At 38.4% G+C, this 27,237-nt stretch overlaps 1 protein-coding gene across 7 annotated transcripts in view; it reads right to left on the minus strand.

The window, feature by feature from the left end:
- The window catches only part of MDN1 (midasin AAA ATPase 1), a 107,271-nt gene that overhangs the window by 56,800 nt on the left and 23,234 nt on the right, over nucleotides 1–27,237 (minus strand). For 4 of the 7 annotated variants that reach the window (XM_075145469.1, XM_075145475.1, XM_075145472.1 and 1 more), the window contains 29 exons: nucleotides 26,294–26,397; nucleotides 25,132–25,276; nucleotides 23,635–23,731; nucleotides 21,873–21,986; nucleotides 21,076–21,223; nucleotides 20,810–20,920; nucleotides 19,833–19,984; nucleotides 19,162–19,340; nucleotides 18,590–18,798; nucleotides 17,349–17,495; nucleotides 16,453–16,594; nucleotides 16,191–16,325; nucleotides 15,976–16,114; nucleotides 14,887–15,025; nucleotides 14,660–14,790; nucleotides 11,705–11,849; nucleotides 10,437–10,566; nucleotides 9,645–9,878; nucleotides 8,692–8,889; nucleotides 7,040–7,248; nucleotides 6,387–6,509; nucleotides 5,159–5,356; nucleotides 4,960–5,067; nucleotides 3,614–3,802; nucleotides 2,396–2,485; nucleotides 2,023–2,283; nucleotides 1,604–1,874; nucleotides 706–865; nucleotides 285–401 (listed from right to left, as the gene is read on the minus strand). In XM_075145469.1, coding sequence (XP_075001570.1) covers nucleotides 285–401; nucleotides 706–865; nucleotides 1,604–1,874; nucleotides 2,023–2,283; nucleotides 2,396–2,485; nucleotides 3,614–3,802; nucleotides 4,960–5,067; nucleotides 5,159–5,356; nucleotides 6,387–6,509; nucleotides 7,040–7,248; nucleotides 8,692–8,889; nucleotides 9,645–9,878; nucleotides 10,437–10,566; nucleotides 11,705–11,849; nucleotides 14,660–14,790; nucleotides 14,887–15,025; nucleotides 15,976–16,114; nucleotides 16,191–16,325; nucleotides 16,453–16,594; nucleotides 17,349–17,495; nucleotides 18,590–18,798; nucleotides 19,162–19,340; nucleotides 19,833–19,984; nucleotides 20,810–20,920; nucleotides 21,076–21,223; nucleotides 21,873–21,986; nucleotides 23,635–23,731; nucleotides 25,132–25,276; nucleotides 26,294–26,397 — 4,525 coding nt within the window. Of the gene's footprint in view, nucleotides 1–284; nucleotides 402–705; nucleotides 866–1,603; nucleotides 1,875–2,022; nucleotides 2,284–2,395; nucleotides 2,486–3,613; nucleotides 3,803–4,959; nucleotides 5,068–5,158; nucleotides 5,357–6,386; nucleotides 6,510–7,039; nucleotides 7,249–8,691; nucleotides 8,890–9,644; nucleotides 9,879–10,436; nucleotides 10,567–11,704; nucleotides 11,850–14,659; nucleotides 14,791–14,886; nucleotides 15,026–15,975; nucleotides 16,115–16,190; nucleotides 16,326–16,452; nucleotides 16,595–17,348; nucleotides 17,496–18,589; nucleotides 18,799–19,161; nucleotides 19,341–19,832; nucleotides 19,985–20,809; nucleotides 20,921–21,075; nucleotides 21,224–21,872; nucleotides 21,987–23,634; nucleotides 23,732–25,131; nucleotides 25,277–25,867; nucleotides 25,971–26,293; nucleotides 26,398–27,237 lie in introns of those variants that run through there. The other 3 variants (XM_075145476.1, XM_075145470.1, XM_075145471.1) reach the window with 3 other exon arrangements.

Genomic DNA, 27,237 nt, shown 5'->3' on the forward strand with positions numbered 1-27,237 from the left:
AATGGAGAATCAAGGCAGAGGTATACTGCTATGAATTTCCCAGTGTAATAGTCTGTGCTGCAACAGGGATATAAAGCAAAGCTTCTTAAGCTTTCTATCATATGCTCATCACAGTGCAGTTTTCTTCCTTGCCAGACAGACAGTGTCACTACAGTACATGGCAAACTGAACAGCATTCAAAATACCAAGACTGGCTCACTGACGACATTTTTTTTTTCCCCTAAACCTCCTATTTGATCTGGGGAAAAAAAAAAGGCAACAAAAAAAGCAGAAAAGCAAAGCACCTGAAGTTTGGATGAGGAGCCATTGTAGGAATTGTGCCATCTATCACACCTCTCTCACTCATGGTAAGAACGCCTCCTGGTTCAAGTAAAGCATTCAAGCGGTCCAGCACAGATGGGCTATATTCAAAAGAAATTTATATGGTTATAAAAAGGTAGCAATTAGATCCCTTTCTGACATGAAATCAAAACAATACCAAGCAAAAAGCCAAACAGCTAATTACGTTATAAGATAACAGGAAAACTATCAACTGCTAAGCTGTCTAAGAAGGAAGACACTTTTCCAGAAAATGTAAGTTACTGCTCCTATGTATTGTTATGAAATGCAAAATGTTCAGTTATGAACCATACAGTAAAAGAGGCAAAGTCAATTAGGGAGGTCAAGGGATTTACTCAGTGAAACAAGGCTACTAAAATCTCTTACTTGCAGAAGTTAACATTGTCCATCAACAGCCAGTCTCCAGACTGCAGGGCCTGAACCAACATCCCATCCACCCACTCGAAAGTGCCATGGCTGTTATGGTCAGCAGCCTGGGCCTGCTGCAGCTTGAAACGCCGGAACTCTTCTACCAGGTGAGCAAACTCTGAAAGGAAGTATATCTTACATCAAGACTTACATTACAGTTAATGTAAGGTAACTTCCTGTTCCATTCAAGAAAAATAGCAGTTATTTTGTTAACAAACATACATGCTTCCTACTTTTTACGGGAACATAACAGTAGAGGCTCCAACTCTTCAAGTAGCCTCCCATGGGCAAAATCCATGAGGACACAGGGGGTTTGCAAGCACAGAGAAATATAAACTAGACTGAAACTTTTCTCCATCCGTTCTCCCCCATTAGAAGAAGTTTGATATGAATGTTAATGCCATATTTTAGACAATGATTTAAAAAAAAAAAAAAAGAAGAAAAAACAACCCATACATTATTCTGCTTACATTTGTAAAGCTCAGCTAATTAATGCTTCAGAGAACAAATGCAAGAATAGAATATCTACATTCCCTTTCTTAGGAATACAAGATAAGAGCTGTATTGCATCATATGTTGAGTAGCTCAGTACAGGAGAATTTGAGTGTGGACTACTGATCGCTACCAGGTGTAACTACACAAAAAATAAACCTGAAGAACCATCACCAATGTAACTATTTCAGAAGCCAGGCTGTTACATAAGTAGTATGAAGCAACAGTATTGACTACAAGAAAAAAAAAAACAAACTACAAAACATGCCCAAGTTTTCTCAAGCTTTCACTGCAGATTTATGTATTTCTCTTATTTTCTTCAGAGGAACATATAGTCTTACTTCAAATCACCCACCATACATACCTGGCTTTGAGTAAGAATTTATTTTGTTGTTTAGTCGCTGGATAAGTACAAGTATTCCCTCCAGTTTGCTCACTAATTCAGCTGTAACACTTCTACCTCCTTCACCCAGAGACTTGGGTTTGTAATTCAGGATGAAATTGCTCCAAGCACGCAGCACAAGTTCAGCATCATCTGCACAAATTTCTGTCAGGAGAAGACTGTCCCTTACTAGTGTGCTCACAGCATTCTCCACTTTTTCCAGCAGGCGCTGCCATGGCCTATTGATATCAACCTGCAAACATGCCATTATGGAGTTAGTTCATCCAGAAGACTGTGGTGCCTAAGGCTCCGTTTGGTGCTTAAACACTAAGATCACAGTAGACTGGCCACTGTTAGGTAAGAAGGAGAAATATTGCCATATTACCAAAACAGTTATTTACCTGTTCAAATCCACCCAGGAGTTCAGTTGTATCCATCGCACTGTTCATTGCCATGATTTTTAGTCGATGGCCAGTCAGATGGGCCAGCAGCTCAACAAGGCTGGTTTTGCCAACAGCTGCCGGGCCCACCAGGATTACCATCCAGCTCATGTGCACACATTTCATTATAGACTCGAGGGACTGCAGTGAATGATGCAGAAGTGAGAGACTTCTGCCAGGACGAGGAATATAGTTGCCACGAGAAAGAACTGAATAACCGATCTGGAAGGGGTGAGAGACACAGGGGTGAGTATTCAAAGACACAAGTGGGAGCTCAGCTGTGCAAGTTGCCTCCTTTTCCCTCCACTCACAAAACCTCTTGTCAACAGCTTACCTGAACGTTATATGGAGTGATGTGAAATGCTCTGGTTCCTGTATACACATTAGCCTCCTGGCCAAAAATGTCTCTAAATACGGATATAACCTAAAACAGTTGAAAGATCAAAAAAGAGACTTATCAGTCGTAAGTTATCTGTTGTTCTCAAGATTTACTTCTAAAGTAGCCTTCCCTCTCAGCTCCAGAGCCGTGTGATAGTAACTAACACAGTTTAATCACAAGTGTCATTTCATTCAAAGTGTGGCAAGCAATTAAAGTGAGAGTGAGCTGCCCACAGCTCATTCATTACCTTCATTACCCGTGCTTTCCTGTGACTTGAAATACTGTAAGTAATGCTTCTCTTTAACAAAACACTGGGAAAGAAGTCAGTCCATAAATAAGCTCTTTGATAACACACAACAAAATACTACTACTACAGGAAGGGGAAAGGAAACCCATGAGAAAAAATATCCAGCCACATACAGTCAGTAACTTCAGTCGTACAATCTGATTGCCTTTTAGTTTAATACCATTTAAATGTTGTGTAATTAAACAAAAGCAAAGGATTTCTAGGCAAGAGAGGGATAAGTAGATGGCAAAGGTATAATAACAACTGCAGTGAGTGTGTTTTAGTAGAGGAACCTTAAGCAGTGAGTTGAACAGAACGAGGGGAGCAATTTGACAGGCAGATGAAAAAAGTGACAGATAAACAAAAGTCAATAAAAGAAATCCAAGCCAGAACAATTTAAAAATGCTGGCAGGGAAGGGCAGAATTATGGGACATTATTTTTACTTACTGTACTGACACAAATGCTTTTTAACCATAACTTTAAGAATCTCTCCATACCTTGGTGCAATTTCTCTTCTCTGCTCCCTGTCTTCTCTTTCCTTACAAATATGCATGCAACCCATACCACTTCTATGAGAATGTTATTATATAATACAGAATCACACAAGAATATGTTGTGTTTTGCTCTGTTTAAGTCCTTTGTTATTCTACTTGCGTTCATTTACACCAGCTTTCTGCTTTTATACTAGTAGGTAATTAAATTGATATTTTAGATGACAAGGGAGCAGGTACATATGTTAAGCCCCAAAACCCCAAACAAACCTATTTTTCTTTTGCAAGAGGTAACGTCTATGAATGAATTGCAAGGCATCTTCAAATTTACCCTTGGATTTCTAGAAATACTTCCTGACAATCTGAAGAGCAAGGAAGGAGAACACACGGCTCACCTTTTCTTTGTCTTCCCTGGTTCTCATTCTTTCTCCGTATACCAAAAATACATGCTGGCCTGGATCATAACATCCTGGTGACTGATCAACAAGCATGAGCTGGCACCAGCGGAAAAGATCACGTAAGTTGAACTCCCAGGGTCCTCCTTTCTGCCCCCACTTTTTTTCAGCCATTACTTCTTTGTCAATCTGGAAAAAGTAGCAATTAAAAAGAAATTTTACTCTACCCTCGTGCTGGTCTTCAAATACTTTTTAAAAAATTCAACTGAACTTCTGCCTTTGGCACTGTTTACAAGACAGAGAACAATAGAAGGAGCAAGCTGTATTCACTTTTCTGAAGATGTCAGGAACTAAAGCTTGATTTAGTTTGTCTCTCCTCTACTAACACTAACACTCAGCTTCCTTTTTACTCTTGCGCTCTAAAAATGAGTATTCAGTATGATGCTGCCACAAAAGATTTTACATAAGGCCACAGAATACTTTCTCTTAATATTACTACACGTTTTTTGTTTCATGACATGAAGATTAAACGCAATTTCAGAAGCATGACCATAAATTTATTTTTTACTGTAAATTTTATATCCTGCACTTGGCAAAAAATGGCAGCATCTAAGCCACAAAATAGCTAATAAGTTGATGCCTTGCAATTAATGCTTGTTGAAAACCTTTTAATTAGCAAAATTTTAGATCTGAGCATCTCTGAATCCTTTGCATAGACAAATCCTATCAGGAAAGATTTTCCTTTTATTGGTCTCTCAGTGTTCCAGAAGAATACCACATATCCTTACAAACTTCTGCTTCTGTAAAGGTCAGATGCTGCTTTCACTAACAACATCCCATAATAAATTGCAGATTAAAAATTCAGACCAGAAACAGAAATACACATTTCAGTCCTTGTTAAGATATATCTCATTTTGTTTGTGATTCAAGAATAATCCGTATGTGTGGAAAACCATTATTTTCCTCAACTCACTTCACCAAGCTACCAAACCATAATTGTTTCCACCTTTTGTAGAACAAAGCCTTTTATATAATATATATAAAATCATATACATGTATATTATCCATAAAATCATATATATTTATATTATCTATAAAATCTATCTTATCTTCTGTGAAAAATAATGCCTCTTCAGTTATCAACCAAGTATCTGATTGTAGTGGTACAAGAATTCAGGTGGGTTTTAGTGGTGTTCTTTACTTTCTTCTGCATATACTTCCATTCCTCTTTTTTACCCACGCACTTCTCTACAAAAATGCTTGGAAATGTAACATTAGACTTAATTTTTTTAATCTTACTGCATACTGCCTACTTCTACACAAAAGAAATTAAAATATATATTTACCTTGTTATTGAAAGCAACCATTTTAGCAATAACACTTTTATCAATAGCAGGAAACAGTGTATTCCCAATAAATTCCATATCTTCTGCTGACAGTGGATCAACATACACCTGTAGAATCAAGAACAGGCTGACTGTTGATACAGTCAGAAAACTACAAGACAGGCTCATGACATAGTTTAAACCAAACAAATAAGCTTGCCTGTGTAAATCTATTAAGAAAGGACTTGGGCAGACCCTTTCTTCCACCTCCTTGTCTGTACGGATTCTGGCATCCAAAAATCTTAGTCTTCTTGTGCTGTACATGAAAATTCATTCCCAACTCTGGAACATAAATCTCTGCTCTGTGGTCAAAGCATGCATTTAGCCCCTCTAATACAGACTGAGAAGCTAGATTCAACTGAGGAAAGAAATAAAGATACAGTATTAATGCTCCACAAAACACTTTTGCATAATCTGTAGTTTAACAGTCTGGGATACACAGAAGGTAAAATTCAATTTCCTTGCTGTTCTAGCACTGTCATGTTATTACCTCCAGTTAGACTGTTATTGCACTAGAGCAAGAAAACTATAACTAACACTTTATGCACACTGCTGTTTGTACTGTGTTTTCACCATGATAACAAAACAATTCTCCGTTGTAAAATCTGCATATTCAAGATGTTTCTTCTGAACTTATGTTCATACATTTGTGACATTCAGAGCGTTTTGTTTGCTTGCTTGTCTTTTAAATGAAGGCAGTTTGGGTTATTTAAATATCATGGTTGTTTAAAGTGGTATTCTTCACAACAGGAAAAAAAAGGTATACAAACAGCTGAAGAATTTAAGATTTTGCACTCTGCAATAATTAGAATGCACATTGCCAAGAAGTGAGCTCTGTGCATGCATATGCTTGAAAGCACTTGCTACGTGGTACATGAACAAACCTGTGGTGGCAGGATAGCTTATACTGTCAAAATGGAACTCTTCTTCATCTCAATTAAACCAGTACCCAACATAGTGTATTAGTCCCAGCAAAACACCTTCTATTTCAGTGAAATTATATCCATATAAAAGCATGTGTACCAAAACTTCTGTTGACACTCTTCCCAAAAACTTCCAAATGTAAATCAAATCTATCCTTGGTTTTCTGCAGTAATTTAGGCTGGGATTCAATCCTTGTTCTCTTGTCTTAAAGGGGTCTAGTCAAAGCCAGTCTTTTACACTTCCTCTATGGATGGCCAACGGGCACAGGGACTTTTAGTAGAGGGAGATTAATTTTCTCTCAAGTGGAACAATCACTTTCAATGTGGCACTAGATGCACATAACTAAAAGTAAGCAAAATTTATTTCAATCATCAACCCTCAAAGGTATTTATCCTACATGCCAAATCATAACCTTTCCTCTTCCAGAACATTCCATTTTATTTGTGCCCCAGACTTGAATTTACCTCATCTAATACAATCCAGTGTCCAGCCTTTAATGCTGCTAGTAGTGGTCCATCACGCCAGGCAAATTCTCCTCCCTTCCCACCTTCAACAGGCAAGTCTGTCCCAAACAAGTCTGTCACATCCTTTGGGAGTAGAGAACAGGAGCGAGGGGTAGGGGGTGTAGAAATTACAAAACTACACAAAAGTTCATAAGCAGCCTTTGTTAACTTTACTTCACATTTTCTCCCTCCCCTTTACATAGAGCTAAAATGTAGGTATTAAAAAAATTTCAGTAATTGCAAGATGCTAAAAGCTTTTCCATGATAGGACTCCAGTGACCAGCTACTATATTTAACAACAAAAAACTAAATTGGAACAGAAAAGCTAAAAAGCCTTAAAGTTCTTTGCAGAAGCCAAGAAAAACACAGTAGACAGAGATACGCATGTCTTCACTTGACAAGAACAGGAAAAATCTGGGAATTGGCATTTGCTCACAGAAGCTCACTGCTCTTTCTGGGTCCCCCTGCCCATTTAGTTTCATCTTAAGATCAAGAATGAAAACATTGATGTTTCAGACTCAGTGCTAAAGATAAAAAGAACTACACTTTTTAAGTTAAACAAAACCTCCACCCTGCCATAAACACTAAGTTACAAAGATAATAATTTATTCTACCGTTTGCTCAGACAGGTTGATTCGAACAAGACAGTTTCCCGAGGCTTTTGCCAGGGCAGCAACTAGACTGGTCTTGCCTACTCCTGGTGACCCCTCCAACAAAATAGGTTTGTCAAGCTGTAGGGCTCTTAACAGTCTTTGTGCATTCACTGCTGTAGTCCCAGCATTTAGAGCATAATCTGTAATGCTGTTCCTCTGGAGAACAGGGCCTAAAACAAAGGAAAGGTAAACCAGAAAACAATTAAACCAGAATGTTTATGCTGGAGCTGCTGACAATGTGTTCTGAATGAGATCATTCTGTCTGTTAATTGCTTATCTCATTACAGCAAGCAATGGAGATCAAGCCTGTACCCATTCTCAGAGATCAGGCACATATACCTTCTGTCTGACCCACAGCTGTGTCTCAGCCCTTCTCTGCATATTTATGTTGAATTTTGCAAAAAGCATATGGATATATGATGTAATTTGCCATAAAACTTTGACACTTCCTGGTTCATGACCCAAACTAGAGATCTATCGCTGAAAAATCATAAAGCTGTCCTTGCCCTTCAGACATGTGGATCTAAAACTCAAAAGCAGCTTTTGAAAATTCGGCACTGAAGGATACAATTCAGTCATGTTATAGAACAACATATTAATCTGTTCCATCACTGCCAGTTCTGTGAAGGAAGAGTGCTTTAAATAAAGTGTGCTGCTAGGCATGTATTTTCTTCACTGTTATTATGACATACACCGAGGAGAGAGTACAGAGCTTGTCTGCCAAATTTCAGCCAGTATAGCTCACTGGGACATCTCTCGCCAAATTCTGTAATACAGCATCGCTCAGGTATACCAGATATTAATCGCCAATTTATCTTGCACATCTTGATACCTGTTTAGTATGAAAGAGATCCTTCCTCTTGTGATCTGATTAGCAGAGGGAAACTAAGCCATTTACAAAAGAGCATTACCTGTACAATTTTATGCATGACTAACACAATCCATGAACATCAAAATGTTCAAAGATGAATGATTAATATACTATTAGGAACACATAGTTCCATGTACTGAAAACTAACCAGCTGAACTAGAAACCTCATAGTCATCACTTTTTAGTCCCGTCACTGTATTTTAAGGGTAGAAAGCAGTATTTTGATAGTTCCATTTGCATTAATTTGTCACATGAGGAACTGAAATGCAGGGACTAATAATTTTGCAAAAATTGCAGCGAATCTTTGAGAGGCTACAGCAAGGCAGGGCATTAGTCTCCATTCTGTTTAGCATTGTACCCAGGACCCCTGCTTCCCATGCTTTACACAAGGGCCAGGATGAGCTGTAGCTTTAGTTAGTGGAAGTTAGCAGACATTCTGACCATGCAAAGTGACAGAAAATTACTACTCAAAATTAAAGAAGCTTTGTTACACCAAAAAAGTCTACTAAAATTTGGCCATTAACAGTAATTTTAAAAAGTCATCAAAGAAAGCGATGAACAGATGTGTCTTCTTAATAAATGTGATCCGAGTTGCAATCAACACACTTGGAGGAGAAAAGGCATTTTTCTAAGTCTTGAGAACAAACTATAAATTGTTCCTACTTAGATTTAGTGAATAACTAAACTATTGGGAATAAAACCCACAGAATAAATGTCCACCCACTCCCACAAAGTCTCTTGCCTCTTGGAATAAAAAAGGGGTGGATTCCCATAAAGTTGTCCATCCACATAAACTCCTTCTCCTTTGTTCTGTCATAAATCTTTAGTTCGTTCTTCTGATAATCAGTCAGCTCAAGGAATTGACTCATTTTCTCACATAAGAATGTCAGGCATTTTTCACGAGCTAATAAAGCCATATCAGCCGAGCAGGATGTTGTACCTGTAATTAGAAAATTTAAGCATGCTTCACAAACATAACTATGCACATTCATCTTATGACCAAGAAACTCAATTCTTTCACAGATGCTGTTTTTGTGCAGTATTCTGTTTCAGGTTTATATTTCATGTTAGTGCTTTTGCTTGCCAGTGCTTCCAGTACGACTTACCATGGACAAATTGTTCTGTGAGCAACAGAATTTAGGACACCCTATTTCCAAAATCCTTTCTTCTACCATCAGTGTCACCCTGATCCCTTGCCATAGGGATACCAGGCCTTCTTTACCTGCATTTCTTGTGGCTTTTCACTTTTTCCCCATCCCCATATCCCCTATTCATCAGCTGGGCCAGTGGCTAAACATGCAAAGATACATTCTGAGCTATGCACATGATAGAGGCTAGCACGCACAGATGTTGACATGTGGGGTGGGAGAGAGAGAATAATACATGGTCATGTAATTAAGTACCATATCAGCTCAGAAGACTCAAAAAAAACCCCAGGGTTTCTTATTTTGTGTGCTAGCCTTTGTAATAGTATCATTACTACCTCTAATTTACTTAAGCTTGCTGTATTATTCAAACTCTTGCTAGTGAAACACAAAAAAAGGCATATGAAGTACAGGGTATTGTTAAATGGAAGTGAAAACTTCTCCCAGAGTTCCATGCTACCCCAAAGCATTGTTTGCATTCTACTCAAAAACACTAATACAAATATATACCTTCATATTTTCTGCTACCAAATGAGCACTGAAGACTTACCTGATCCTATTCCATCAATGTATACCAAACATGCAGCATGGATAAAAGACATCACTGGAGAAATGTAAAGAAGGCTATATTCCTTAGCAGAATTCGACTCTTCATCCTCTACCATGACATTCATAAAATTAACCCATGACAAGACATCTCGCACACTGAGAATACACTGGCGACCAAACTCTTGATTAGTCAGCCATTCAACAAAGTCCATCATGAGCTCTGCTATGTCTGCCCCTGAAAAGAGAGTAAAAAAATCAATGGAGTTATCAAATAATTTTATTGGTCGCATCTACTACATTGTTGTATAATAACCATCACTAAAGTAGGTACAGCTGTAATATATGAGCAACGTGGATGGGTACTCTATGTCCTAACAGGCAGGATAACTGAAGAGTAAGTCCGTGCCTGTGCTGTGATTACAGATCCTTTTAAATTCAAGTAACAAGACAGAATCAAGTGATTAATACTAACAGCGAAGCTGCTAGCAGAAAACGAAGTGCCAGTTCTTTCAACACATTACATTGAAACTAAGATTGGGCACTGAAGGGCTGGGGATAATTCAACTACCTGGTGGTGAAGTAAATATAGCCTTGATCTTACTTCTGGCTAGCCATATAACACACACAATGAGGGAAGAATAAAGTCCAAAATATTTCATAACTGTCCTCAGAAAGAGATGTACTTACAAGAAAAAGGGACACAGTGGTGTAAATTCTGATGAAAGTTTAGCAGCCTTCAAACTCATTTTTTCCTTAACGATATTTGAATACCCCCACACAGAGAAATACCCACCTTGATGGTTTATTCCACCCAGAGACAATCCTGGATGAAGATTGTGTTTTACAATCTGTATCAAATCATCACGGCCATTGCTTTGCGGACACCATATTTCTGTAAATCTGTTGCGCAATGCAGGAGAAAGCTGCAAACAAGCAGAATGACATAGCAATTCAATTTACACTACATCATATTACTTAAGGTTGCAGTTAACTGATAGCCTTCTAGCCACAGTACTTGCAAACAATAAATAAAGTGACCAGGCTAGACCTCTCCTTCTAATTTTGACAGGGCCACTTCGTAACAAAATCTTTGAGAGAATGTGGATTTTAAGATTTCTAGTAGTGGCATCAATGCGGGAAATGGCTAATAAATGAGAAAGTTCAACAGAATATGGGAAGAAACTGAGCTGGTTTGCAAGCACCAAAGCTCCATTTCATTCTAGGACATCATGTATCAAACAATGGCTATGTAATCTCCCCTTGCTTACAGAAGCAAACGCCATGTGGAAATCTGCCTTCAATTACAACTCGTTTCTGTAATTCCTCTCTTCCGCTGGCTGAATTAGTCAAGCAAAAATCATTAGCACAAGTACAATGCAGAAATAAATCCCTTTAAACACATGGTTTTACAATGAGTTGTTCTGTACTGTAGAAACCACTTTAAAGAGAGTGCCCATCTTCTTCTGGGTAAAAGAGCTTATAGCTCTTTTTTTAGTCCTAGCTCCCAACACTGCTTAAATGTTTTGGGTTTTTTTTTTTGGTTTTTGTTTGTTTGTTTGTTTTTTGTTTTGTGGTTTTGTTTTTTTTTTTTTTTTTTAAACCTGTCTTAAGTTACTTAAAAAAATCAGAAACAGATTTTTTCCAATTTAATGAGAAAGGTCTTTTGGAATGTGATGTTCATATTCACTGAGAATGACAAGATGACCTCTAACTGTTACTGTCTGAACAGTATTAGGGAGAATAATCTATTATGCAACTTCACACTACTCCAGACTCATGTTAGAGCTGGATTTACTTGCTTCATGAGCCACATTTCCTGTCCTTGAAGCATTCTACGTATCAAGCCTACCTAGAGTATTTAGAGGCCTGAAGTTTTCTTTGACATTCTGCTGAGTATTGACTTATATTGTCAAAATGATAGCACACAAAAGTGATGGAACACAGATACATCCTAATCGTTTTTTAGAGTGATGATGCAGATGCCTACTAGGAAGCACTGGATGACAGAATTGGCATGATGCATTTTTGCATTGGACCTCCAATCACGTAAGAGACATTTACCTCCTTTTTCCCAAAGTCACCTCCTGGGTTCATGGTTGCAAGGATACGAAATTTCTTTCCTGCAACTAATAATTCTACCTCGTTATCTTCATCATCTTGACCACCTTTTTCCGCAAGTACCAACGTCTTTTCAGCTTCAAGAACGCTAAAGAGAAGGTTTAAAAAAAAAAAAAAAAATTTAGATTTCATTTCACACTTCAAAAGGTCAGTTAAAAATGAAAATCACATGAATTGGCCTGATTAAACTTTCCTTGCCCCAGAATTTGTACTAAAAATAAAATCTGTTCATCCTCTCTAATTGAGAACATTTCTGATTTTCTTCAGAAGGAAACTCTACCCAAGCCTTGTTGATAAGGTTCAGTTCAAATGATCTATCAAAAGACTTGTCTAATAAAAGTATACATCTCACAGCTCTCTTTTTACAAAAGCAATAGCAAAATTTATATTCATAGGAGCTACATAAAGAAATCTGCACAATGAACCAGTCTTCAAGCTGACAGACTATACATCTGAGAAGCATTCTACTAGGTTTTTGAGGTTTTGTTTGTTTGTTTGTTTTATTAGCTGTACTTCAGTGTACACTAAAAGCTGTAAAAGTTTGAGCTGTTACCTCTTTAGAAAGACACTGCTTAGTATCACTATCAAAACAAAGAGGTTAACTGAACTTTATGAAAGAATGATAGCTGCACTGATACAATGAAAAAAAAACCAGCTTGCAACAGAGAGGGTTTGGATATGGTGGAAAAAATAGTTGCTAATCATCTCAATATAATGGGTAATCATAGAATCATTTAGGTTGGAAAAGACCTTTAAGATCATCAAGTCCAATCGTTAACCTAGCACTGCCAAGTCCACCACTAAACCTCGTCCCTAAGCACCACATCTACACATCTTTTGAATACCTCCAGGGATGGTGACTCCACCACTTCCCTGGGCAGCCTGTTCCAAGGCTTGACAACCCTTTCAGTGAGGAGATTTTTCCTAATATTCAATCTAAACCTCCCACGGTGCAACTTGAGGCCATTTCTTCTCGTCCTATTGCTTGTTCCTTGGAGAAGAGACCGACCCCCACCTCGCTACAACCTCCTTTCAGGTAGTTGTAGAGCGCGATAAGGTCTCCCCTCAGCCTCCATTTCTCCAGGCTGAACAACCCCAGTTCCCTCAGCCGCTCCTCGTAAGACTTGTTCTCTAAAGGGAATGACTAAAATGAGGGATAATGCTGCAAGTAGATAATGAAATTAAATTTATATTTTATGAATTTTTACACACACACACACAGAGGGAAATAACTAGATTTTGTTTCTGGTAATTGTTAAGATGCATCATTTTCAAGAGCTCACTGACTGAAAATACTAATATTGCAAATGGTAAACTGGAGATTTGACAGTTATGATATTAAACGAATAACTGAAACATGATGGGACAACTCACACGACTGGAGGATTGCACTGGATGGCTATAGCCTGTTTCGTAAAGACAGGCAAGGAAGAAGAGGAGGAGTCGCGCTCTATGTTAAGGAGAACGTTGAATGTATAGAAGTCAACTATGGCGATTGTGGAAGCCCTACAGAATGCCTCTGAGTCAAGATCAGAGGGGTCGTCTCCAAGGGGGAACTTAGAGCAGCCATCTGCTACCAAACTCCAAACCAAGGTAAGGCCAACGAAGCAACATTTGGGCCACTTAAGCAAGCTTTGGGTCAACAGAACATGATTCTTATGGGTGACTTCAACTACCCAGATATTTGTTGGAAGAACAATACAGCCGCTCGTATGTCATCCATCAAGTTCCTGGAACGTGTAGAGGACTGCTTCCTCATACCAGGAACGAGGCACTGCTGGATTTGCTACTCACAGACCAAGAAAATCTGCTTTGTAATATCTCAGTTAGCGATAGCCTTGGCTGCAGTGATCACAATATTGTGGAGTTTGGGATCCTGCTAAGCATGCTGAAGATTAGTAGTAATACAAAGGTTCTAGATTTTAGAACAGCAAACTTCAATTCACTCAGAGCTCAGTTGGGAGGGATTCTGAGGGAAGCTTCCATGGAAGGTAAAGGAGCTAGCGAGTGCTGCAAGTTTTTCAAGAACGCTCTCCTGGAAGCACAAAAACAGTTCATCCTCTTTAAAGGTAAGGGAAGTAGGCTGGGCAGGGTGTTGGGCCATCTTGTCTAGACTGTGCTTTTGCCAAGAAAGGTTGGACCAGATGATCCTTGAGGTCCCTTCAACCTGGTATTCTATGATTCTATGATATTACTTGTAGATTTATCTTCCAACTTGACTTATGCTGTAAACTGTCTTTAGATACTGTATAAACTGTTTCAACTAAACTAGGGTTTATGTTTTTAATTTCTTCATCCAGGGACATGAGCTACTGAACAAAGTGAAACCTTTCATCATCTTATTTTTGTCCATGAAACAAATACAGTACAGTATTTGAATACAGTCTGTCACAGTACTATAAAGCCAAATGGAAAGTAATGGCACTAATCAAAGCATTCAAACCAACATAATCAGTGTACCAACACACGTCAAGCAAACATATACATATCTGCTTTTCAATCAAAGTACCTTTTATTTTTCCAGGTAAGTTAAGACATCAAGACTTAGGCAAGACAAGGCAGTTTCATCTTGTCTTACATTACTATCTCTCCCCCTAGCTGTAATTAGAGTTTTCAAACATCAAAAATTGTCTAAGAATTACTATGATTAAAACTACCACCTCTGTCAGATGGATGACAATTAGAAAAACAAAGCAAATTGGCACAGAAGTTGAAACATGAACAGGCTTAGAGTTATTTGGTTCATTCATTCTTTCAGCAAGAACTACATGATTAAGAGAGCAGCTCACCTAGGCCAGGAAACAAATGTGCCTAAAAGAAGCTAGATTTACCCCGCTCATGTTTGTATAATGAATAGACACATTGAGGATACTTAATACTAACACATTTAAGACGTACCTGTTAAGTCGCTCTAGTACAGAATCATCAGCTAAAGAAATCTCATCAAGGAGAAAAAAACCCTCCTCTCTCATTGCTAAAACAAGAGGTCCATCACACCACTCAAAGAGTCTGGAACCATCAGATTCCTCCTAAGAAATGGAAAATGAAGTGAAAAGACATTAATAATTGCTACTTTTTTGCTTCCATGGTCACACTATCCAAACTACTATCGATGCAAGACAAACCTGGTCTTTTGATCTCTGTCTGACTGGTCGCAGTCCCCCCAGGAAGTCTGAAGTCTCCATATGCAAGTGGCAATTCACTGAGTATAGCTTCTGATTTGTTAATGCTGCAAAGATCTGACAAATGGTAGTTTTACCACACCTGCAACAAAGTAATTTAATTGAAAGGGAAGAAAAAAAAAAAAACAGCCTCACTTTGGACAGAATTCATACTTTCATTGAAGAGCTATGAGGCAAAGGCCCAGCATGCAAATTTCCTTCTGCTCCTTTCCTTGAAAGAAATGTATGCAAAGTGAAGCCATTTTTGGCACAACAACTGTTGCTGACTTGCACAAGATACCTTTAATTAAATTTAAATCAATATCTGCATTGATGGATTTCTGCAGGTTCAAAGTCAAATTCATTTCAGTCTGCCCCTACAGGTACTCTACTAGCCTAACATTTCACTAACCTGGAGATGCTACATGCCTAGACCAAGCTTAAGTCTAGGGAATAAACTGCTGAGTACCTAGAGTTCTCATTTATTACCTAAATAATTTTACTTCCCCCTTTTTTTGCATTTTTCTTCCCTTCTCTCGTACAAAAATTTACTCTCCAAATTTATAACCAGCACAGGAGCAGACAGCATCTACTTCCACGACATCCTTTACAGCATACGAGGCAGTGGCGCAGAGGAGAAGTAGTAGCAAGGCTACATTCAAGCTCTTAAAACATGCGAAGCAAATGTGCTCTCTAATAGAAAAATGTCACAGTTCCCCAAAAGCAGCCTCTCCAGGGAGGCACAGTAAGATTCTACAGGGCACCTTGTGAAAGGTGGGGACAGAAGTCAGCTCATCTCAATTTTACTGCTTTCTGTATAATTTCTATGTAGCTATACGTAATGCAGATAATTCCATTAAAGTCTTGTGCTGAAAGAGATGCAATTGCTTCCCCTCAAAAGGGAACTGTGAAAAAGAGCAGCTGCAAGTCTGCCATGACAGTGGCTTTAATGTCCCAGATCAAAAAAGCACTGAAGCCCACACAATCATTTTATGTCTGATTCAGTGGTTGGTGCAGCACTACAAAGAACTGCATCAGAAAAAGCAAGGTTACCCCGTGTCTCCCACCAGCAGTACTGGTTCACCAAACTCCAGGGCTCGTCCCACCAAAATGGCAAGTCTCCTCATCCCTTGAGTCCAGACAATATGGTTAAAGTCTCTGTCCATCACCGACATCTGCGTGGAGGATTTAGCTGCACAACACAAAGCAATCCATCAGCTTCAGTCACATCTAGAGAACTGCTAGTGTGGCCCTTCTAGGAAACTTACCCAGTAGCTTTTTGACACTTTCTTCTGAGAAGAGAGACTCAGGATATAGTTTTTTCTTGAAGTGTTTTTCAAGGACACTCTGAATAACATCCACCTCCTCCTGTTTCCTGACTCTGCCTGCCAGAAGCATAAAACCTATAAAACAGAGGAAGAGAGAAAGGAATTACTACCTGGTTAATCAGCAACAAAAATTTATACTTAAGAACTAGAGTTAGAAAGTAACTCTACAGACACTCTAAAAACCTGAGGAAGCAGGGCTCACCATCATTTGCTAAGTGCTGAAGCCAGTCATACTCCTTCTCCAGCTGTTCTGCCAATCTATACCTTTCAGCCCAACGAAACAGATCCCGCAGGGTAATGAACCCGTGCTTCCCAGCAAACACTGTTGAACCTCTGCGGTAAGACTGTCATAAGAACAAAACATGAGCCATTTTTTCATGAACCTGTCCAAATACTTAAAACAAAGCTAATCGAGCTCTTGGATGTGACACTTCTTCAAACAAACTGTATGAAAAAAGAAAAAAAAAGTCTAGTACAGTCACGACTCCCAGACTCAAATTACCTTTAAGCAGGTATTTGATAGGTACCAGGAACAAAATAATATAGATAACAGTAAATAAAAATACTAAGAAGAAAATAGGTACCTGGAATAAAACAAAATCCAAGCAAAAGATTAGGTTCTACACCAAAACCTGTTAGCACTTTGAAGCGTACTGTTTTATGCTGCTGCAATTGCTTTTAAATACGAGATAGTTTTAGCTACATACTAAGTGTTAAATGTCTGTTAAACACAGGAGTGTCAGAACACATCCAAAATTATTGCTTAAAAATAATACCGAATTTAGCATGACCCAAAGACAGCTACAAAACCAATACTGTATTTTGGGTCCAGAGCAAGGGATTATTCTACAATCAAATCCAAGGCCTTTGTTTATTAATTTTTTTGCTGCTAGCTTTCTCTCAAATCTGACATTACCTTCCCTATTCTCTGTCTTAACCACTGAACTAAGTACTTTGGTGGGTTCTCTTCCATCAGTTATGGTTTAGGTTTTTAAATATCTGCCAGTCAGCAACACCTTCCCCCCAAAAGGAATTTCTATTACTTTGTGCTGAAATATGTTTGCATGTCTTCTACAAAAAGAAGAAAGACTCTCATACTTGCAGGTCTAACATGACTTTGACAAGCTTGCTGCAATAAGAAGGTGGCAAACTGCATCGCTTGTGCAGGATGGTTTCCAATTCAGCACTTGGCAGTTCATCAAAATGCAATTCCACAAAACGATTTCTGAAGGCTCTGGACAAAACCTAAAATATGAGAACATACTATTGCTTGAACTTTTTCCTTTGATATTCCTCACATTATGTATCTTCCCCTACACATCCAAAGGAAATATGGATAGTGTCACAGCATACAAATTAGCACATACTCAGAAACCTTGAAAGAAAGCATAAGAGACAGCGTGGATGAGGACAAGAGCATTAAAACGTGTTGTGTTTTAACCACGGCAGGCAGCTAAGCACCAAACAGCCACTTGTCCACTCCCTCTACAATGGGATGGGGAAGAGAATGAGAAGGGTAAAAGTGAGAAAACTCATGGGTTGAGATAAAGACAGTTACGTAGGTAAAACAAAAGGTGCATGCAAGCAAAGCAAAATTAGGAATTCATTCACCACTTCCCATCAGCAGGCAGGTGTTCAGCCATTTCCAGGAAATCAGGGCTTCATCATGTGCAACAGTTATTTAGGGAAACAAACAGCGAACATCCCCCTCTTCCTCCTTGTACCCCCCCAGTTTTTACTACTGAGCACGACATCATATGGTATGCTGGGGTCAGCTGTCCTGGCTGTGTCCCCTCCTAGCTTCTCATGTATCCCCAGCCTCCTCACTGGCAGGGCAGTGTGAGAAGCAGAAAAGGCCCTGACGCTGTGCAAGCACTGCTGAGCAATATCTAAGACATCCCTGTGTTATCAACACTATTTTGGTCACAAATCCAAAACATAGCACCATGCCACTCACTATGAAGAAAATTAACTATTCCAGCCAAAACCAGTACAAAGTGGACATCAATAACCTAAGTCAAGTCTCTTCTCCAGTGCTCTTGAGCAACAAATGCTGAGTCAAATATAACATACATGAACTCCAGTTCAGTAAAGCACTTAGATCTCAACTACTCAAAATGAATTAGAAATTTGGTATCTAAAAAGAAGCAACTAACCTAAACAGAACCCAGCTGTACTGAAAGTTAGTCCACAACCACCTCAAGTCTCCACTTCTTTAGAGTTTCCTTGAGAGTTTCATGTTAATTTTGTGCTACGCATCAGAAACTTTTCACATCGCACTTCTATGTACGAGAGACGTTCCTTCCTCATAGCTACTCAAAGGAAGAGATTATACAGACCTTTCTGCCACCATAGAGTCCTGGAGGATTCTGTGTAGCAAACAGCATGAAGCGAGGGTGAGCTTTGACAACTTCCTGGGTCTCAGTAATAAACAGCTCCCTGTTATCATCCAACAAACGGTTGAGAGCCTCCAAAACATCAGTGGGAGCCAAATTCAGTTCATCTAGAACAATCCAGTAACCCTTTCTCATTGCATCTATGAGGATGCCTTGGAGGGAACAGAAAACGTTCTAGTCAAAATCTAACAAACTAGATCTAACAAAGGCATGCATTATATACTTTCAGCAACCAGTTTTCACTCAGTATAAATGCTAATCCAGAGAGGGAAGCAACAATATTGTTTAAGCTGTTGAACTCTTTTCTTTATGTCCAATAGGACAAGTGTGATGAGACAAACATGAACTCTTAAGAATTCACTGAAATTCACAGAAGTGATTATCATTAATATGCACCTACTAACTTTATGACAGATCATCTCTCCACTGTAATAAAACAGACAAGTTAGGCAGGAAAAAAAAAAAAGCAGTGAAGTGAGACAGGAATTTGCAGTAAATATAATATGCTCACCCACCTTCCTTAAATACCAACTTCCCAGAGGCATCCGATGTATAACAGCCAATATATTCCTGGATGTCAGTATGCTCATGATTGTTAATCCTTACACAATGGTTCCCACTAGCAGCAGCCAACCAGCGAATTAAACTGGTTTTACCAACAGAGGTCTCTCCTTGAATCAGTACTGGATGAGTCCTAAAAGGGATAACCAAAATAATGGTTTAGAAGCACGAGTCATATCTTTCTCATATACAAGATATCAGCATTATTTGAAATTTTCTACATTACAGATCTACTTACCAAACTAAATGATCAAAATATCACTACTTAACTCACTTGGAGTATCCAAGATCATACACTAATAGGGGAACATAAGTAACTTTACCCTCGAATGCTAACCGCTACCCGTGAAACTTTACATGGCAGTGTGAAATAAGCAGGTTATTCTAACTGCAATTTTCTAGATTATCATTTAAATAAAACTAAGTATGGCAGTAAGATGGTTTAAGGAAACAAGAAATACATGTATAAATTCAAGTCATTGTATAATGAAAGGTTAACTATAAAGTAGAAGGAAAATGGACATTATTCATACCAAACAATAAAGGCTAGACAGGCACCAACACTTGAGGCCCAAACAAACATCTTTAACTTAGTTTTTTAATGGAAAAGTTGAAACAGACATACCCTGCAGACACAACTCTCGCAATGTCTTTCAGATTAAGCTTAACTGAAGGGGTTAGCACGTAAGTCTCATCTACAGTAGGTTCCTTATCCCCAGCTGAAATCCAGTATCCTTCTATAAGTATAAATCTCCCTCCTTGGGGTTTTGGTATTTGCTAAGGAGACATGGCAGAAATAACAGATTATACAAATGAGTTTCAACTTGCTAACAAAGACAACTACTGCTATGCCAGTTACATAATCTTTAAGAAGTCATTTTAAATTAATCCCTGAGCGCTCCTGCAGTAAGCACTGTCCCCTTGTCACAGAATGCAAATTACAGGAAAAGCCTGACCAGATTATTTCAAGGTCATGAAGCAGGAATCTTTGCCAGTGCCATGAAGATAAAAATGTCGCAAGAGTTCTAGCACTGAATTTCGAAGTATGCTTCCAAGCAGGAAATTCGCTTTTATCTTTTTATCTAATATGAAGGGGTTTATTCTGAAACAAATACATATTTCTTACAACTGGCTTCCCCATCCCACCTGCCCAGTCTCCCATGCAAACTCATGCTGGGCTCCCAGAACTAGTGAGATTCTTCCTTTCCCATTAGAGACAAAGCACAGATGTTTGCATCATATCCATATGTTCTGCATTTGCAATCTAAAAATAAAAAGCCTGTGAAAGCTCCTCAAAAGTCTGTGAAAGCTTTACAGTTGGAGTCACTGTATTAAGCTGCCCACACTCCACAATGCTGTAATTATGCAGACTTCCACGTTTTTTCAAATTAACAAATAAACTAGTTAACATATGGGCAATTCAAGCAGAAGTAAAACATTACAAAGAAACAGTATAAAATTTTTTTTTTTTTAGTTCTTACCTTTGTAATATGAAAAACAGGACTGTGAGAAGGAAATGTGGAGGAAAAAGGCAGGAGAAGGCAACTCAAAATAAATTTTACTCTGAATACTAAACAGCTCTATGTAGGCTTAGTTACCTACCTGCTTGAGAAGGCTTTTGATGTTGCCAGAGACTATATGCTGGCAAATTAGCTTTTGAACTACTGGGTGAGAAACTCTGTCAAGCTGCGTCAGGAAACTCAAACAGAAGCCCTAAGAAGAAGAGTTATTTTCAGTGATAAAATGAAAAATCACTAGGGAAAAAACCATAGAGATTAAAGAATCATTTCTGTTCAATACTGCACTTAGGAGAGAGGATTTTCCTTCACCCAAACACACCGAAACAAACCCCCAACATAGATAATCACCTCATACAGTGAGCGCGGTATGCTGCTACATGGATTAGACGCTGCAAATCTCAATGCCCTGCAAAGTGTACGGAGACTGTAGTGAGGTCTGTGGCCGGTTCCATCCACCAGCTTTGCTTCTGCTTCCTTTCTCACAGATAAATAAAAGCTGCAAAAATAAAGAGCAAAACCACTTCCACTTACATAGTGCTCTTACTGATCAGCGCATTGCTCTAAGGAATTAAACCTGAAGTATGAGCACTTAAGCTTATCTCCAGCTGTCACTTTTTCTAAAAGCTCCAGGTTAGGAAAGCCATGCCAAACTCTGCCATCTGTATAGTCAGTGAAGCAAAGAATATTTTAGAAGCATATTTTTGAGTAAGCTTGATATACAGAGAATGACTACAAACTCAAAGTACTCTAAACGTGTAACTTCTTCAGGTGAGATAACAACCTTAAACTAGTGGAAAGAAAAGTAACTTGATAAACATACAAGACTTTCATTGGTATGATCTACAGAAACAAACCATTTTAGTCTCTCAGATGGGAAAGAGGACTGCAACAACAATGCTTTTTAACTGGTGCCAGCAAGAAAGCATTTTGGAATATGAAAAAGTGAATCTCCTCCACACAAGCACTGAAACCTTCAGAATGAAAAGGCTGAATGTCTACCCTTTTTTGTTTCCTAAGGCTATGCAAACTGCTGCATAGGGAGCATTATAGTGTTTCCCAAAACAGCCTAACCACAGACTACAGTTACACACTTTCTTTTTGTGACTTACTCCATCAAGGATTTCAAGAGATTACAACCAACTTACTTCACAATTCCTTGTACTGTAACTTTGTTCACATTCAAGCCTCTCAGATAATCCATGATCAGAACTTGCAAGTCCCCTTCATTTCTCAATTCTTCTACATAAAGTTCAGTAAACCTACAGGAATCAAATCAATCCATAAAGGTCAGACATCTGACAGTATTAAAAAAAAAAAAAACTGTCTTATGTATGATTCTCATAGTATATAACATTTAACATTTTGTAAGCAGCAGAATACTGACTTGTCAAACTATCTATAGATAGACTCAAGAACCAGAGTAATTAAAAACAAAGTATTAGTAATACCTTATTTCTAAGTAATTAATCTGAATTATTTTAACTTAGTAGACCGAAAATGAACTATGGGACTGTATTTTTGAAAATTAAAATTTTAAACAATTTGCAACAGGTATCCAAACATTACGGCCTGAACACTGGAACACTGATACAGCAGGAGCACTTTTCAAAGTGGACTCTCTAATGATCTCTATTTTAAGAAGTGAACGCTTATGAGATATCACTTACTCTAATTTTGTATTGACTATCATATCCAGAGCTAACATATCCAGATTGTTTCCTACTTCTGCAAATATCCAACTCAGCAATGATAAAATGAGAAAACTTGACAACAAGCAAAGAAAATTAGCAGCAAAACATTTACTCAGTGAAGTTCTGAGTATCTTTAAATATATCAACAGTGTTTCACATTTGGTACACTACACAGGCAGTTCTAGTTAATGAACGTATTTTCTAACTGCTAGTTAGTCCAGTATATTCACATGGGGTGTTGAATGTGAGTCTGGAGCCCTTCCATACCATGCATTACAACTGCAAACAATAGCTCAGGACATAACACAGCAAACCCAAAACAACTGAGCAATACTATTAACTTCAGAGAGTGGATATTTTTGACAAATGCAAATATAAATTAAACTTAACAAGCTATGCTGAAGCTGAAGTCTCCTTTCTTCTGTATTACACTCACTTTCTTTCCTTTCACTACTAAGCCAGGAGAGCTAATAGCAATAAAACCTTACTTTGCTACTAATAACTGCAAATGACTAGTTACATATAGTAAGTGCATCTCTACAGTCTTGCACAGTGTTTATGACTCTGGTAAGGGTAAGGGACTACATGTGTGACTTTTGGCACTCATGAGGGAAACTGCATCAAATACAAGAAGATCTTCGCATTCAGGAATAGGTAGTACTGAAGAACGGATTTGCCACAACTTCAATTTCCTGGCTGCAACTTAAATGTTTGAAGATCACACATCAAATATTTTGAGTATCACACATCTGCACCACCGTACAAACCACCATCCCTCTGAGTGAACAAGGCTGGATATACAGCCTTTTGCAAGGATCATCAACACTTCTGAGTTATCAAGAGAAAGGTTGCTAAACAGACACAAAGCACTTGTCTTTATTATCCCCATCAGGAACATAAACTGCTGCAGTAGCATTCCCAGGAACTGACAGCTTAATTGTAAAGAATAATCGTTCCCCTGCCCCTAGTGACAACACTCTACTGTTAGACCATTTGTTCACGCTCAGCTACTTTACAGAAGTATTTTCCTGATGCTATTTCATGAAAAACCTTCACCATGATGTGGAAAGCTCCTCTCAAAGGAAGTTAATTTGAGTTCAGACTTACATCCTCAGGCTTCAAATAAGGCATTCTTCACTGGGTCAACTTGTGAAGCTAGCTAAACTCTGAAAAAGACATTGACTGAGTATTTTGACACAGAATCATTATTTCCTACCTGTTTCTTATTCCTGGAGGAAGATTTCTTTTTCCAACATCTGTAGCTGGATTCATGCATGCAAACAAGCGAAAATCAGGGTGACGGACAAGAGGCTCTAAAGGAAAACAGAAATAAGAGACAAGGTTAATGCTAAACCAGGATATTTACTATTTTAAATGAGGTATATTTCTTCTAAGCCAGTTTTCTATTACTGCACTACTGCATTTTCTTAAAATGCCAGAGTGAAAAGTTTTCAGAGAATAACTCCATGTAATTTTATCAGAGGTTTCTCTGAACCTCTACAACCACCACAGGCAAGTGAAACTCCAACTTTTATTTGTGCAAAGCAACAGTGTTTTAACAACACTGAATATTTGGAAAGCCCTAAGCTTGGAACTCCTTGTGTCTCTTTCAGAACAACGGGCAGTGCTTCCCTTGGCCAGGAACAAAACCCAGCCTAGGAAGCACATACAACATTTGTCTCTATCTGTAACTCCAGAAAACAATATTCAGCAATCACATTTTTTTACTTTTAGGTCTGTACTGGGTCTGGCTGGAAAGAGTTAACTTTCTTCACAGCAGCCCCTATGGTGCTGTTGAGAGCACACCAATGTTTTGGCTATTGCTGAATTGTGCTGGCACAACACCAAGGTTTTCTTTTTTTCCCCACTCTACCCTCCTTCCCCCAGGATTAGGCTGGAAGTGAGCAAAAAGCTGGGAGGTGACACTGTTGGGACAGCTGACCCAAATTGGCCAAAGTGATATTCCCTACCATATAACATCATGCTCAGCAGTAAGAACTGGGGTAGAGGAAGAACGGGTTGGTGATTTTTGTCTTCCAAGGTGGCTGTTGCTTAGAGACTGGCTGGACTTTGGTCTGCTTGTGGGAGTTCGTTAGTGACTGCCTTTGCATCACTTGTTTCACATAAATTTTCTTGGTTTTGCTCTTCCTATTCTCTCCCCTATCCTGTTGGGGAGTGGTGGGGTGGAAGGAGTGAGTGAGCAGCTGCATGGGTGCTTAGCTGCTGGCTGGGGTCAACCCACAAGAAGAACTCAGAAAAATCAAAGGCCTTGTTCCATGTATTTCTAGCTGGAGAACAAATATATTCTCAAGATCAGTGAAAGACAGTTACTACAGTAGCAACTAAACCTCACGTCCCATGTCCTTACCCATCAAGCTACCTCAACTTTATTAAGAAAAAAAAATAGTGACACTCCCTTTAGAGTCTTTAGAGACAGCAATGCTTACTAAGGCCAGTAGAGAGATCTGCTCCTTGTAGAATCCAAAGAGGCAAAAGCTACAACAATTTCTGCATGCTGAAATCTCCTGAGCCACAGTGAATTAAAACTCCCACTTCTTCCATAAAAGTATGAAGTCTAGAAAGAACACATTATTCTCTTCTGCACGCATTCATTTTAATGGTAAATGTTCTCAACTTATTTTGAGCCATATAGGACAGGGAGTTCAACAATCTGCATAGCAAGATACAGCCCAAGCAAGCACAGAAATAGTACCTGTATCTCCTCTGTCTAGTAACACCAGCGACCCAGATGATCCTTCCAATAAACCACTCAGGCACTCTAAAGTCTCTGCTGCAGCCAAGTTAATCTCATCCAATAAAATCCACTCTCCTTTTTTTACTGCTTGTGCCAGAGTACCCTAAAAATAAGATCAATTTGTTAATCGCATCACCAGCAGTGATACATCAACTAAAGTATCTGTATACTGGAAATACTTGTTTTGCAGGGTTGATTAGACAAATGGCAATTCCAAACGTTTTACAGCAATAGCATTTTACTGTTCTCCCTCAATAACAGCAATTATTTCGCAAGTCACAGAAGTCAGACAGTTATCACCCCCACCAGCTACCATTTAGATTGGCTCAGATATAACAGAATTAAGCTCTCTTATTTGTGCCACGCTGCCTGTCAGTGATATCCATCACTGCAGTGCATAAACTTCACTGACACCACTATGAGAATAAAGACAGTTAACCTAAAGAAATCCAAACAAAGACACAAGCAGTGTTATGTTCCTCAGGGAACTATAACTTATTAATTAAAATTATACTGAAGTCAAAGTTTCTCAACAATTTATATAGTCATTTTTTAGAAAGGACTGGTCAACATTTTACACACTTTACGTAACATTCAAGAGCATATATTCAGACTAACAGGGTGACAAGGAACAAACATGCATAAACAATCATAGTTTCCCCTAATCATGCTTAATATCATTAGAGTATTATACCATGGGTTTGAAACATTTCAAAAAATCACTTCCAGATGGACAGCACAGATTCTTAATATTAAATCCTTCACAGGAATCTCCAGGCAGGAACACATCCTACTGGAGACTGGTCAAGATGTTTTTTCTAGTCTGATACACTTGAAAAGATGATATGACATACTGCTGATATTCTTTTATCATACCAGTCCTAATTCCTATTATACAGCATTGAATTAACGTGTTAACACAAAACATTCTCTCACCCCATCCCCCATCTAACCACCACCTCCTTTAAGCAGCACACTTCATTCCACAGAGTTATCATGGAACAAGTTTTACTTCACAGCAAGATTCCTGCCAGGAAGTTATTTATATAATACTGATTGCGAAGTCTTTTAAATGCTCCTCCTTGTTCTTCCTAGCATCAAAATGTAAATCTCTAAATACCTCAACAAATGCAAAGAGAAGAGCATTTTCTGTCATTTTCATCTGCTGATGAGCATGATTCAGTTTAATACCAAATGCCTCCCACTTCTCCTTCAGTGGTGAGCCTGTAAGCAAAACAAATTTAAGCTGGTACCATCAGAACAATAGCACAAAAAAATGTTTAACGACAGTATTTTAATCAAGCTGTTTCAAGCACAGATACAAGAGTTTTACAGATGAGATCTCATGAATTAAAAAAAAAAAAGAAGAAATTTTACGCTTTTTTTTTTTTTTTTTTTTAAGTTCAGCTGAACACTATTGACATATGGGTATAGATAATTTGCTATTCATTCCAATGTGTCCTAACTTAGGAACAAATATTTATGCTGGCAATTCACTTGCTTCCAATATGACTGTTACCATTCTCCAATTCCTGGAGACAGAAAGAAGCATCTCAGAAAAATAAAACCAAATTTGCAAACCTTATGACAGAACAGATTAACAATGAATGCTTCAGTATCAGTAAAAACACTGTTGCTTACCAGTTATGACATTATTTACTATTGCACTTACTTCAGTTATTTGTTTAAAGTCACAGCCTGAGGTATAGACAGCATCATAATGACTTAAGTTGCTAGCTTTGCAAGTTACAGATTTCAGTTTGTCTTTATTTTAGGATTGTCAATACTTGCAACAAGTGGTCTTTAAAATCTCATCTTTTTTTACATTTGGGGGCATTTATTTTAATATCTGCATATTCAGAAAAAACAGTTAAAAGAAAAGGGGAGACAAGGTTCATAATTAAGTTTACTTGGCCCATACTGAATGAAAGCTACAACTTCACTTGTTCAGCAGGTCTAGAACCAGAAACCACTCCATGCAAGACAAAGTATCAATATTGCCTCTGTCCCAAATGGGTTGTGAAGTATGAAACCAGAAAAACTGTTATTTGGAGACAAAACTAC

Source organism: Calonectris borealis, chromosome 3 (genome assembly GCF_964195595.1).
Source record: "Calonectris borealis chromosome 3, bCalBor7.hap1.2, whole genome shotgun sequence".
NCBI lineage: Eukaryota > Metazoa > Chordata > Aves > Procellariiformes > Procellariidae > Calonectris > Calonectris borealis.